A 15,364-nucleotide genomic window follows, 5' to 3' on the forward strand; every position below is an offset into this window, starting at 1 on the left:
TCATTCTTTATATATGTATGACTGCAGGCATGTGTACACATTTCCAAAGTAAACTGCAGGCAGTGTAACACCGCATCTCTAAATACTTTAGTAGGCATGTTCTACTATCAGAGCAATTTTCTGTACAATTGCAGTACTATTATCAGACCTGAAAGTATTAACAGTTCCATCATATCAATAATTATCCTGTCTATATTCAGATTCCCACAGTTATCTCAAAAATATCCTTTATAGCCTTTACTTTTCTTTGGTGGTAGAGATGGGGTGGACAGGAGCTATTTGAAGTTACTGCATTGCACTTGGTGGCTGTTCTGGACCATTTGCTAGCTGTAATCTTTTCACTTGGCTTTCCATTGCCTTGCTCTGTACAGACATATGAAGAGTAAGCTTAGACTCTTGCTGATGTAAAGGACATCTGAGACTCATGCCCTGGAGGCTGGTGGAGGGGCATTTTGGTTTGATTGCTTGAGAGTCTCTGAGACTTTCCCAGGCCAACAGCATAGGATAAGATAAGGCACTTAGAGGGTTAGCATGGTGGCTCAGTGGTAGAACACATGCTTAGCATGCATGAGGTTCTGGGTTCAATCCCCATTACCTCCATTAGAAAAAAAGAAAAAGAAAACGATAAGGCACTTAATCAGGATTTGAGGAGATCAAACACTTACATATTATAATAAAGATGGAAGGGCTACATTTGTGTCTTTAAATGTTGATTCAAATCCAAGCTTTAACCAAGAAATAAGAAAGAAAGATAGTAAGGCTGACAAAATGCTTTGAGCTGTCCCTGTTGGAAGACGGCACAAACATGTTCCCCATCACCCATTGCCCCAGGTGTAGACCGACTTGGACTCAGAAGTCAAGAACATCTCTGAAATCAGGAAGCTTCCAGTGAAAGTTCTACCAAACCTATTGTCAATCTATCTGAGAAACAACAGCCATTACCCTCACAGGCTTCTCCTGTTGATGGCATAGTTGGCCCAAGTTCATCCTCCCAGACTTCATGAACTATTTTGACTAAAAATCTGTATTTTTTTTTACTTATATTATGTAAATATCTTCTAAATAGAGTTGTGTTCTTGGACACTTTAATTTTCTCTCGGGCTGCCCCGGACTTCTTCTCTTGCTGTTGCACTTTTGGGTGCATTGTGTCCTTCTTGTCCTTCTCTGTAAGAGCAGCCATGAAGTCTTCCGAGGCCTCATCACCTCGTATGTAGCTGTTTATTCTTTTGGGGTTTTCTCCCTTCCTGGAGTTCTGCTGGGTAAGAGGGGAAATTAATATCTGTGCTCCCATATTTTTCAGACCCATCTTGGGGATCCGCCTAGAGTCCCCCTCACATAGCTTGGTCCAGGAGAGGAAATGCAAGTGCGCTGACCGCTCCCTTCCTTTCAGAGTTACACAAATGTCCAAGAATTCCTAGCTTCCCATCCGCCTGTCCTCCTTCCCCCAACCCAGAGACAATGAAAATCTTTATCTAGTATTATGTGTGTGACTTACCAACGATTCCTCCAAATTTGTGTTTTATGTTATAAGGTCCCAGAGGACACAGGCTTTTAGATTTTGGTAACCTTTTCTGTTTCTTGCCAGAAAAAAACTTCCCCAGTGTGACTCAGAAAGAAAGGGTGGTGGGTAATTGAAGACCAACCTTAGTGTATTTCACCCAAGCTTTTAAAAAATTATTCCCAACTAACATTTGATATTTGTTTATTTGTATTTTTACTAATATTAATGGAGTATATATGTATTTTTTATTTCCAGAGTATCACGAAAATAAAATCAAAATCCATAAGCTCTGGTGACCTCAAAAAGACACTGAGTATTTTTAGAAAGCACTGAGAGTTGGAGCAGAAAATGAAATAGTGGGCTGGGTAAATGGGCAACTTAAAAATTGGTAGGAATAGTTTATGAAGGATAATGGAACTTGGAGATGAGTTCTCATTCCAAAGTATGAATGTAATACATCAGTGTTATTGTAGAGAGGTCTGTGAAGCTGATCAAAGAGTAGTCTACTTTAAGTATGTGAAATTGTATTTGAGATACGTAAGCCTACACCCTTATCCCCTCCGCATCTGAGTGTTCCTTATTTCATGAAAAGATTTTTGCTTATTAATGAAAGCAGAAAAATTATGACCAGGAAATGCATTTGTAATGTATTCATTTATTTCACAGGTGGGTAGTGATGTAAGAACCTTCACTGGTATTTGTTTTCAGTTTGACTTTTTTTTTTTTTCAGTTTTAATATGAACTTCTCTTTTTCAGCAGACTCTGCCCACTTCAGGAGTTACAGCCCCTGAGGTGCGTAAGCAAAAAAGGTTTTCACGCTTGCAATTATAGGTCATTATACATCTTATATTGTTATAAAGAACATTTGGGGCTGTATCAGTGAAGTGCTAATATTAATTTGTATGTTTCATTTTTTCTCATATTGTGATATTTTGAGTTGGGATCTTTATATTTTCATGATGGGGTAGACTTGAAACCTTTCCAATCTACCTTTGTGACAAGCATTAGGGAAATAAGAAGCTATGTGGAACAAAGTATACAGGAAAAAAGAAAGGTTACTTTGTAGAGTTTTGAGCAGTATACAAGAATAGCCTCATTCCTATTTGTCACATTCAAACTCTGCAGAAAACCCCAAACAGTTCACTCCTGTAAGCCATTAAAATGTAGCTTTCAAGGATAGTAGATTGAGAAATTCTTACTCACTTTGAAGTGCCTATCCTTTCAAAAGAGTATGTCTCTGGGGAGGGTGTAGCTTAGTGGTAGAATGCTTGCTTAGCATGCATGAGGTCCTGGGTTCAATCCCCACTACCTCCAGATTTAAAAAACAAATAAATAAGCCTAATTGCCTCCTTCACCAAAAAAAAATTTTTTTTTTAATTTGGGGGAAAAAAAGGGTACGTCTGCATGAATCACTTAGCCTATGACATTGCATTGAGAGTTACCGGAATAAAATATAGTCACAGAATAAAAGACTTTGATTGAAAATAAATCTAGGCATTGCCACAACATTTATTTTCAGTAAGGTGTTAACTTTACCTGAAGTTAATAAAGCAAAGCTTCCACGTTGTTCAGTGACAATATCCTATTCAGTTGTTATTATCTCTAAAGGGTATGCTCAAATGGTACTGTTCCTCTTAAAATGATAATTTGAATCTCCCTGTTTAGAAAAATAGTATTCATAATTTATGAATAGTATATAAGAGTGTCAATTCATTTAGAGGATATTATATTTGCACAAAAATGTAGTAACTGCTCTCCCTTCTCCCATAAAAGTATTTTCAAGTCAGTGTAGACTGCCTCATTAAAATTTTTAAAAATTTCATTTTGTAACCATAGATAGACTTAAAAATATACTAGGAGCTCTGATTGAAATATAGTGTTTCTATTTCTAAGAGAGATATTAAACTGTTTTTATATTATCAGTTAATACCATTATTATGATAATTATTGTAAAATAGAGAGGCTACATTACACACCAAGGTGACAAAGGTATTAGGAAAGTTTATCACTTAGACTGATTATTTAAGTGTAAAAGAATTAACTTGACACTTTCAGATCCTTGAGTTTATTTTTGCTCCATCACAGCTCATCAAATAGGTACAGTGTCTGAGGTTTAAAGTTTTCTCTTCTGACTTGTTAATTTCAGAAGGCCTCCAGTATGCAGTTACACAGTTTGTATCATTATAGATTGAATACATAGACCAAAATTGCTGCTTTCAAAACATGCTTTTTTTTTCAATCTGTTAATTTTTTTTCTCTTCTATAAAGATTTTAAGAGTCTTCCTACACTACTCTTTTTTGGCAAGATATATTGGCTTACATTAACTTAGACTTTCCATCATGTCAGAAATCATTCTATAAGTTTTTTTCCCAACTGTTTTGTTCCAAAAATTTCTTTAAGCCCATGCATTGATATATATGTGGGTGGTTTGTAAATATACGTACACATACACAAGAAGCCTTATGTTCCTCTGTCAACAACAATTACTTGTTGGTTAATTGAAAATGTGGTTATATTGTATGTGGGGGAACTTATGGAGAAATATATGCGTTCCTTAAACATTTTACTTAAAATCTGTAAATGTCTATTCGTTGACCACACTTTTGACATAGGATCAAGGGCTTTTCTATGTGGACCCATCTACTGTTTGGAAATGGCATATATCATAGCCTCATCACCCATGATAAGTTTCAGTTTTCATTTGTCTTAAAGTATAACAGAAGTATTCACTACTTTGTAGAAAGCTATTTGTTTATTATTGAATGTGATTGTTTTCAGTTACTTTCAGTTGTCTTAAAGTCTAAGAAAAACTCGAGGACATTTGCGAAGCAATTTTAGTGTTAATAAAAACTCTCTATTTGTATTATTAATTCTCAAAGCTTTTACAGCCATTCTGTCCAACTCAATTTGACCACTTTTCTTGTACCCTCAGAAACACACACACACACACACACACACACACACACACACACACCACACACACCCCCACACCCCTTGTATTATCGTGTCTTTCCAAAGAAAGCAAGTAATTTTTCAGGGACACCACTCATTTTACACTCACAACTAATGGTTTGAGTGATAATTAAATTTCATAGTTTCAATAACAAGATAAATTCTACTTAGAGCTTGCATAAATAGATTGTTGGCTACATAGAAATCACTAGGTTAAGCATTTAACTCAACTAGTAGAAAGAGATGATGAGCATGGACATACAGGAGAGCTGTCTGTTGGCTTTTAACCTTCAGATTATTGTGGCCATCAATTATGACAGTTTACAGAGAGAGTGGAGGGCGAGTGAAGTTGAGGTCCATATACACACACGTAATTTTATAATGGCACGACCATATGCTCATAAACAGCCCTGATTAAATGATTTTAGCATAGACCTTCCTTCCCATTCCTAAATTTCATTTCTACCAATCAGGATTTCTTGAACAGAAATCATGTAAGTTGGACACACCCAGTATAAAATTGTTCTTGGAAAGACTGCACATCATGGGTGATGTGCGAAAACCTAGGTTCATGAATCAAATTGTAAATTGTACCTTCAAGCTGAGTTGGTGAGTAGCACCTGCAGGTACTTTAAGACTAGGATTAATTCTGTCTAATTTCCTCCTATTAGCCTATAAAAGACTCTGCCCAGATCATCGAAATTATCCCAAGTTATGGTGACTTAGTAGACAAGAAAAATACTATAAAGTAAATAAAATACTTCTTCACAACACCTATCTTTACTACACTCTAAGCAGCATACCTGTGTTAAACTTAACAATAAAATATAGCGATTTTTTTTAATGCTGTAAGAATTACTGCCATTTGCTGAGTGCCTAATTTATTTATTTAAATTTATTTTTAAAAAGTACATATTCAGCTAATGAAAAGAAATGGAAATCTTTACATCATTTATCTTATTTAGGTTTAGAACTATTTAAATTTTCTTTTTAATCAAGGCTGCTTTGCTACTTAGCACTGTTTTGCTGCAACTCCTAAGGATTTCTGGCAGATTTAGAACTCTTGCCATTTTTGAAGTGAATTAGATTCTCTTGGCAGGAAGATGTTCAAATCCCAAGATAAGGTTACGATGATTACAGGTGCAGCACCGTGGCTGTCGTTAAGTTGGTTTCTTGGAGCTCGTAACCCTTTTAAGCCCTGATGAACATGGTAACATTTCTGCTTCAGGAGGATCTTTCATACTGTGAATATCCATGTGTTCCTTGGGTTAAGATTCTAGAGGTCCTGGGAGATCCTTGTGGCCTAGCTCCAGGGGCTGGATGGGCTGAGTCTCCATTCGGGCAGGTGGTGCAGAGGCAGAAATAGCAAGTTCCAGGATTCCAGTGAAGGATGCTGTTGGCAGCAGGCAACCCCCACCCCCACCCCCACCCTTTGCGGCTTTGTAACAATCAAGGTGCTTTGCCACTGCCTGTCTCTCATGCTGAGATTGGACAAAAAGAAGAAAACCTTGTGCTTGAGGTAATCATCCCTTGCTGCTTGTCCTTTGTGAGTGATCGATAACAGCAGGCTTAAGTATTGTGGTAAACATCCCTTTTTTAAAAGCAGTTTGCAGTAACTTACAAATACCCCACCTCTGAGAAATCAGCATGATATAGAAAAAGATGTTTTTTAGGGCACATATTTAAAGTGACGTCTTTTTATTTCATTTATCCCATCTTTCTGTTTTCTGTGAGTGGTCTTTTCAGCTTTTCTTCTGTGTTTCTTATTATGATGAATCATTTGGAATTCTAATACAATATATTCCCCCGTTAAGGTCTGTTGTGCTACTTGGAGAGTCTAAGGACCACAAGACATGGAATTTTATATTTAAAGTGTCTGCATGGCAAGCATAAATGGTTGATATTTGAAAGTGCTGAAATATCAATAACTGTATTTTATATTTTGTAGTTATACATTCTATATTTTTACATGAATTTTCTTTTTTTGGTTAGAGTAGCTCTTTTCAGTGTTTGAATAATTTCTATTGATTAAAGCAATAGTTTTCTAACTCTTTTTATATCTGGGATAATTTATCTGGCAGAACGCAATTTGCCTTAATTATCACAAAGGAATTTATTTAGGGATTTAGAACCCCATAGCTTAAAAAAAAAGACGTGAACGTTAAGTGATAATAATCCTGCTCTATTACCAGAGAGCAATTTTATCCTGAATAATGATGCAGCATAAGGTTGGTGAGCTCTTCCTGAAACTTTTCCAGAACTACAACATTGGAAGTAACTTTTTTAAGTATCATAATAGAACTCTGCCAGTCAGGGTTAATTAATCCCTAAAACAGGCCAGCAAAATTTTTGTGGGCAGTAGATTTTTCAGAGGTGCAATAGTTTCACCCTTCCTGTCCCTCTTATCTGATAGGAAAGAAGTAAAGATTTTCTTAGTGGAAATAGGAAAAAAGTGTCTAACTACCCTCCTGTTAGCTTATTCTGCTTAAGTAAAAATATAGTGAATATCTCACAGAGACTTCTATACAATGTAGAAATAAACATAAAACTAAAAAGTGTAATAAAAAGTACACCTTGGAAAAAATTAAATGGTTATGAGTCTTTCCTCTTTTAAATTGTCACCCCTGATTAATTCCACAAATTCCACCCACTAAGTATGTTTCCCTCAAAGAAACCACTTGGTTTTCTTGGGGGGGGGGTGTGTTTGTGTCTGTGTCTCTGTGTGTCTGTGTGTGTTCACACAAATGCTAGTTTTAGTATTATCCAGATTACTTAATAAAATTCACCTACAGATGGATATACTGAGGATATTTTTATTAATTGGTTATATGCTTCTTTCTTATAATTCTAGACTTCAAAAATAAAACCTTATCAATTGAAAACTCAATTTAGAGTTTTAATATTTGCTTTTATAGTCTGCAGTCATTACTAGAAAGCATTAGTGTAGTGTACTCCACAGTTTACTCAGAAGGGTGAATCCCTGGAGAGACATGAAGCGACTTAATCAAGTGAGATCTGCTGGCTGGAGATTCTTAGCACACAGGACTTTCCCTAGCTGAATGCAGAGCCAAGAGTAAAATAATGGTAGCAGATGATTTGGTAACCTTTTACAGACATATATTTGTATGTCTTAAATTTCCAGAATTATGTTTATAAGTAGTATGGTCACAAACAATGAGTTTCAGAGTGACTACACAACTTAAATGTTATTTAATTCTTTTAACTTTAGCATTTGGGAATTAAATGCTAAATAACAATTGTTGGATTCCATGGTAGAATATAAGGCAGATAAGATGAGGTGTATCTTTTATAATGTAGATTTTTATGGAACATTCTTACCATGTTTTATTTACCTGCATGTTAGAATCCAGAAAGAAATTATTCCCATTCTCACCACTAGTGTTACCATGCTTGAACTCAACACAAGCTATGGATTTTCACATATCAACATTGAGCTTTACTTATTTAAACGTATTCCTAATGTGACTAGTGGATTTTTTCATACCTACGTATTTGGAAATATAAGAAATACTTTGCATAATGGTAATATTAATGAGCACCCTAATGGGAGAATCAGACGTGTTTTACATTATTCACAATAAGCTTCATTTATTGAGCACCTACACTAATACAGGCACAATGTTAAAACTTCATACATTTTCTGTTAATCTATACACAACTCTGTAAAATAGATATTACTAACTCCACTTTGAATAAATTCTCTAATGTTACACAGTAAGTAGCCGAGATGGGATTCTACTTTCGTTTTTTGACTCAAACTTCATCCTATAATTCACTCATTTTATGTATTATATGCTTAACTATATGTGGACAAAATGTAATTTGCAAGTTTAGAAAGAATGACCTATTTTTAAAATATCAATATTTTTGCCAGAAATTATGTTCATAAGAAAGCACTTCATTTCCCAAAGAATTTGAGTTTCAGGAATCTTATTACACCATCCATTTTCAGCCACACAAAAAATATATTCAGTGTTTTTGCACCATGAAATTGCAAGGACTATAAAAGGACTATACTGATTAGCATTTATTTTGGGCCAAGAAGTTTTCTGTTCCATCTGGCCCTAATATATTTAAAAAGAGCTTTACTTCTAAGTCCACTTAAAAATATTTTCGTAAATCACAGTAATTGAAATGATACTCTAAAAAGCAAATACAGAGACTAGGAAATACATATCTAAATAAGTGATAAGAAATATGTGGCCTTAAGCACTTAAGCACACAAGGCAGACTTTGCTAATTGATCAGGACAGTTTTTTTTTTTTCACACCAAGCCTAGACATGCCCCAAGAATCCTTCTCAACACAATGTTTCAGGCACTTTACAGTTTTTGATTTTTTCACGTTAGGATTCATTTGTTTTTCGATTTATTCATACTGACTTTTTGTCGTCAGGCACTGATCTAGGATCTGATGTAAAACAGTGAGGTAAACGGAATCCTTTCTCTACGGAGCTCTGATTAGAGTGTCGGAAGACCAGCATTAAATAGATAATATTTCAGTTAGTAATAAATTTTATACACATGCTGAAAGGAATAGAGAAGCCTATCTAACATTTGACCAGGAGCAGCCCCAACAAATATACAGAGAGGAGCTGTCCAGCAAGGTGCAGAGTGATTACAAGAGCTCTGTATTAAGAACACGTTGTTGTGATCAAGGAACAAAGATGAGGTGAGTGTAGCTGGAATGCAGTGAAAAGGGATAAGTGTGGTTGTTGTATAGTGAATTGACTGTAGGGAGAGGAAAGATGGAAGCTGATTGATCTGTTAGGTTATGATTACAATAATCAAGGCAAAGAAGATAAGGGAGGCTTAGACCATGTAATGATGGATGTGCTGAGTAATCATCCAGTTTTGCATTTATTTTCAAGGTGGGTAGGCAGAAAATTTATTTTAAAATTAGTTTTGGACATTTCAGTATTGATGTGCATTTTATATGAATTTTAGATGATACTCAGGTTGCGGGGGAGTGAAAGGGCATTTGTATATAGGAGTTAAGGTTTTAGCAAGAAACCTGAACAGGAAATATAAATTTAGAAGTCTTCATTATCAAATTGAAATTGAAAGCCTTAGGTTTAAATGAAGTTATCTAGGGAGTGAGTGTGGATAGTGAACATGAGAGGTCCAAGGAAGAGGTTGAGAGTTACAGATTGTAAAGCTGGAGGAGGAACCAATAAAAAAGACAGTGAGAGAGCTGTTAGTAAAGTAAGAAGACGTCTAGGAGAACAAGTGCCCTGGAAGCCCACCCAGTAAGGCAGGTTTTCCAGAGAGGAGATGTCACTTCTGTCAAATGCTGCTTAAAAGTTGAGAAGAGAAGGACTGACCAACAGGTGAGGCAAATGAGCAGGTCATTGATGATTTTAACAAAAGCTGATTTGCTGGATTAAGTCAGAAAAGTTTGTTGGGTTGGGATGAAAAGAGAGTGAGAGGAGTAGAAATAGGAACAGGAAGAAGACAACCATAAAAAAATGTTTATTACAGTGAACATAGGAATTAGCTGGGATGGAATGTGTGTTTTAAGTTTTATGCTATTCTTGATATAGCTTAAAGGTCCGTCACATATTCATTTTCAAAATTGCATGCATTTAGAAGCATTATTTCCAGTGCTCATTACCAAATGCTTCAACTTATAATCCTGTATTATTATCTGTACTGTTGTTTATGAAAATAATTTGCTTTAGTTGACCTAATAACTTAATACAGGCATAATTGGGCATAATTGGGATAATAGAGTTTGGTTTTCGTTCATATCCTTTCTTTGATTAATAGTTTGACCGTGCATCTACTGTATAAATTGAGCCAGTGGAAAGCACTAGCTTTCTAGTATTCACTAGAAACTCCAAATTAGGAAACTGGGCCCAAGTGTGTAGCCATGAAATTCTTCTGTATGTTGTTCCTTGTAATAAAACAATTCAACATTTTTATGATTTTTTTTCCTTATAGGAAAGACAAGCAACAGTGAGAAAAGAAAAGGGTGGTTCCCAGCAATCAAACAAAGTAACTGACAAGAACAAAATGCAAAGAGCCAACTCCGTTACTGTGGATGGACAAGGCCTACAGGTATGATTTTTTAAATTTAAATTTTAGTAGCTTTCATATGTGTTACTTTTATGATCTTAGAGGGTAATACATCCAGCTATCAACACAATTTTTAATGTGCAGATTAGAACAAATTCAGAAAATATTTTATTAATTTATCAAGATGTCAGTTTTATAGTTGATTGACAGTGACATTCTGATTAGATTAATCATTGAGGATATATCCATTTAAACTCGAATTGGTAAGAGATCTTTTGTCATTCTGAAGGTTTTGCAAATTATTACTAACTACACACGTTTGTTGTATACATATGTATTTATTTATTCCCAAGTGTACTTTCTCCATATATATTATATATTTATTTGAAAGAGTAATTTTGGGGGCGAAAAAAAATCTTTACAAAAAAATAAAATGAACTCTACTTGTGTGGAATATTTTTTCTAAATGAATAATAAAAATGAAGACTCTATTATAATTTATCCCTACCTTCCAAAATTTTAAGTCAAAATGAAAACCTCATGTGTATTTCCAGTTTAACACAGGTGCTCAAAATCATGTTTTGAGTATTTAAAAACTTCTAAATTATCCCTAGGGTCTCCAACATCAACAATAAGATTTCTTTCCACCTATATTTAGGGTAGTCTATAGATTGAATATATTATATTTATTTGCTTCTGTTTCTCATCAAACATGAAAATAGTTACTTTGCTTTTATCTGTAAAATTGTAGAGGTTCTTTTGGTTTTGTTTTGCTTTCCTGTCTATATGTTCCTCTCTTCCAATCTCTAATTCCTTTCCGTAAGAAGATGCTGTGAGTTTCAGGATCTCCAAGAAAATTTACACACCTCTTAACCAACAAAGATATGTCACAGACTTGAATTAATATATATGATTTTATATCTTCTTTTTTTATTCATTACTTTGTCGGTGATTCTATGGATTATGCCCTTTATATGCCTTAATTTACAAGCACAGTTCAGGCACATATAAATAAATAAATACAACATATTGGGAGTAGAAAATCTTATATGACTTATTAAACTCAAACGGAGAAAGAGGAAATCCTGAGTGATAAAATTAATACATTGGTTAGAGAGTGTAGCCATTAATTATCGAAAGAGGAAATGAGGGCCAGTACCTTTTCAAAGGCATATCTGTGTGTTTAGCAATCTCACTGAGAGTTCCAAATATGATATCTGTCCACAACTTTGATAGCAAAAACTTTGAGTTTGTTAAATGAGCCTGTGAATTTTATCGTGTCAATCGCAGATACTGAATAGTTTGAACACTTAGTCACTCTGGCTTCCCATGATGAAAATAACAACAAGAGGGAAACCTAATTTTGAAATTCAAGTGTATTTCACACATGGCCAGGCACATACTTCTCCACATGGAAGGGAAATATGCATCATTTGAGAACCAGTGTAAGCTAAGCGCTGTGATAATACTTTATGCATGTTAAGTGGCACCTCTCAATAAGTGTATGAGATAAATATTAATTCTCAATTCTGTCAATAAACATATAAGAAGTATTATTATCACCACATTTAAAATGAGCATACTGATGTTCAGAAGTAAAATTATTCCCCATTAGTGAGTTTTGAATGAAGACTTAGAGTTAATGTGTTTTATTTGTAAGATACTCTGTCTCCTTGGATTAACAAATTGTAACAGGTATAGAAATGCTAAATTTCTGACCACCTTGCTTTCCCATATACTATTATATTGTTGCAGATTTTTAAATAAAAGTCAGCATGCACTGGAATTTCTTCACTCCCAGTTTTTTAAGGCTGGTGTAATTACACCTGACTTTACTCAGACATCAAAACCAAACTTAAATGGTGCATTCAGAGTATTTTAAAGACTTTAAATTGACTTTAAATTTAAAGACTGTAATTTGACATAACTATGTAAGTTGTATTTTTTAATTCAAAAAGAATAAAAAATTTTCAATCTTACTACAACTAAATTAGTCACATTAAAGCAATAGGTGATTAACTTTCTCAGTGAATATATTTTATCTCTCTAACCAGATAATAACTTCTCAGAACTTTCTTTGACATAAAAGTGTCAGGTAAAGTTGACACTTAGCAAAGGGTGTACATCAGCTCTTATAAATCAGCAATGAAGAAATACTCTAATCATCATTATAATATTTTGAATTTTAAAAAAATTGTGTATAATCATGTGCACTAGTCTATTTCACCTAAGTAGAATGGACTAAAATAAAATATGATACACATAGATATTCACATAATTTTGGAGAAAATGTGAAAAAAGTGAAAGAATAATATTGGATAGCTATTTCATACAAAATGGAAAAGTAAGTATTTTTTGTTGTGGTAATCAATTTTAAAACAAGAAAATGGTTATTCTTTATCAGGGAAGATAAAAAAGGATCTTCCAGAAAATTAATATTTTCTGTGAGTTTTAAAAAGTATGTATCATGAAAAGCATTGAGTTGCAGCCCAGTTTGCATATAAGTCAGTGACAGAAGAGATCTACACTGCTTAAAGACTATTAATCATAGTTAAGCACATTCATCTTACTTCTTTCCAGCTAACCAGCATAATGATCAGGATTATTATTTCTAATTAGAGGAAGTAATAGATCATGTATAACCTTAGGATGAGTCTCATTAATTAACGCGAGTCCTAGGGGACTTCAAATAGAGGTGGTTAGGCACTTCGTCTTTGTCATCGCTCACACCATAGGTTTACACTTAATACATATGATCAAATGGAGTTGAAACTACAATATCCGAACATGCAAGAGATGGGAAAATACAGACGATTATCCACATGTGAACAAATACGTAGAAAAGCAGAACAGTTGTTTAAACTGCATTAAGCTGATGTTAACTTGTCCCTAATTATTCTCTGAGAAAAATTTCCAAATTAAAGCGTCACTTGGGAACCACAAATCTAGTTTGTAATACTCTTAACAAAAGATGATAAGGGGAACCTTTATACTGAAATAGCTAAAACTGAACCAGTGTTGTTGCCACCACAACTGCTTTCCTGCATCCCTGTTGCCTTTCTTATTTGTGATATCTCACTCTTATAGTGACCAAAACTGTAAACTGAACTTACATCTATGCACTCTACCCAAATGTATAGCGTGTGTGTAAAAGTAATTCCTTTTCTTTAATTGACATATGTGTGTGTGTGTGTGCGCACGTGCACGCATGCACCCACTTTGGAATCCTTAGAACTGGTGATTCTTATAGTCAGCTCTTCATTGTCATTTTAATTCCCTCTAAGTCCATAATTACTACTCTAAACTTTGAGTATTATAACAACCTTTAAACTGAGTCCGTGTCTCCATACATATAATGTGCTAGGTTTCAAATGTAATGGAAAAAAAGTAGAGCTGAATAAGATAAGAAGTGTGAGCGCTGTGTATAATTTTAAGTAGGATATGGGGATTAAGTCTCATTAAAATGAGAAGAGTCAGGGACATCTCTAAGAAGTTTGCCCATGTAAGTGAAATGATGGAGTTGCCATTGACTGAGATGGAAAAGGATCTGGATGAATCAAGTTTGGAGAGAAATTTCTGATGCTGTTAGACATCTAAATGGAAATGACAAGTAGGCAGACAGATATATGAACCTAGAATTCAGGGGTGAAGACACATACGAATTTGGAAGTGAAAGGCATATCGATGACACTTACCACCATCAGATAAAATAAGTTCACTAAGGGAGAGAGCTTATGTAGAGAAGAATGGTTGAGCTGGAGTCCCCCAAACCAGTCTGACTCTGAAGTCAGGTTCTTCGATGTTTACTATAGATGAGTGAAGCATTTTTGGCTTACAAAATAGACATTTATTTTTCTTAATTCTTGTGGCTGGAAAGCTGAGTGTCCGGCATCAGGGTACCAGCATGTCTGGGTTCTGGTGATGGCCCTCTTCCTGGCTTGCAGGTGGCCTCTTCATGTCCACACGTGGTCTTTCCCTGGTGCAGGCACCAGTCTTATGACCTGACTTGCTGCTTTCACATCTCCTGAAATGCCCTGGGAGAGACATTTCATTTGCTTGTGCACAACTATGTTCGTTTTTGCTATTTATTTAAATGCTACGTATAGGCATCTGCAACATATGGTTCTGGCCAGATGAAGCATGTGTGTTGCATCCTGCCTACGGAAGGAGCTTTGCTTTGGAGAGAGTCACCTGGGCCAGTCACCTTGGCTTTTGTACCCAATGGCCTTGGTTTTTTTCTTTGCCTGTTTATGATTTTGTGTCCCATGCCCCTACTCTATCTCTGCAAGCAGAATGTCAGGATGAATGAAACTGCCTCTTTATGTAAGTAAATAAAATCTCACATGATTAGCTCTATTCTGTATAGAGGAGAATTCAGCATAAACTGTCCCCTGCTGCAGTGCCCTTCACGCCAAATTTATAACCATTCTTCAATATTTCAAGTACCATGTGTGCTATAAAATATTCCTGAGCGCTTTCTCCCATCATCATTATTTTCTTTATTATACTGTATTACCCTATCTCAGTTTTTTTTCAGAAACTGTTTTGGGATGCTCAGGGTTCTATAGAGATGCCTCAAGCACAGTAGTGGGGTGATGGGAAGCTGAGAACAGGTTCAGGGTCCTTTCACATTTCAAACAGAGCAACTTGCCTTTCAGCTGTTTTAAATACTGTTCCACTTGAAATTATTTCAAGTGCTGTATAAATATTGTCTTCCAAGAACAAATAGTTTTAGGCTAACAGAATTTTAAAATATTTGTGTTTTTGTCTTACTCTTCCCCATCCCACTAAAATCTGTAACAAAATGTGTATGATATTTTAGGATGACAGTAAATCAGCTTTCAAAAGAAGCGAGCCTTATGTCTTATTTCAG

At 35.0% G+C, this 15,364-nt stretch overlaps 1 protein-coding gene across 6 annotated transcripts in view; it reads left to right on the forward strand.

The window, feature by feature from the left end:
* The window catches only part of DGKB (diacylglycerol kinase beta), a 588,496-nt gene that overhangs the window by 211,336 nt on the left and 361,796 nt on the right, over nucleotides 1-15,364 (forward strand). For 2 of the 6 annotated variants that reach the window (XM_032483924.1, XM_032483922.1), the window contains exons 13-14: nucleotides 2,258-2,293; nucleotides 10,417-10,533. In XM_032483924.1, coding sequence (XP_032339815.1) covers nucleotides 2,258-2,293; nucleotides 10,417-10,533 — 153 coding nt within the window. The remainder of the gene's footprint in view (nucleotides 1-2,257; nucleotides 2,294-10,416; nucleotides 10,534-15,364) is intronic. The other 4 variants (XM_032483923.1, XM_032483925.1, XM_032483926.1 and 1 more) reach the window with 2 other exon arrangements.

Source organism: Camelus ferus, chromosome 7 (assembly GCF_009834535.1).
Source record: "Camelus ferus isolate YT-003-E chromosome 7, BCGSAC_Cfer_1.0, whole genome shotgun sequence".
NCBI lineage: Eukaryota > Metazoa > Chordata > Mammalia > Artiodactyla > Camelidae > Camelus > Camelus ferus.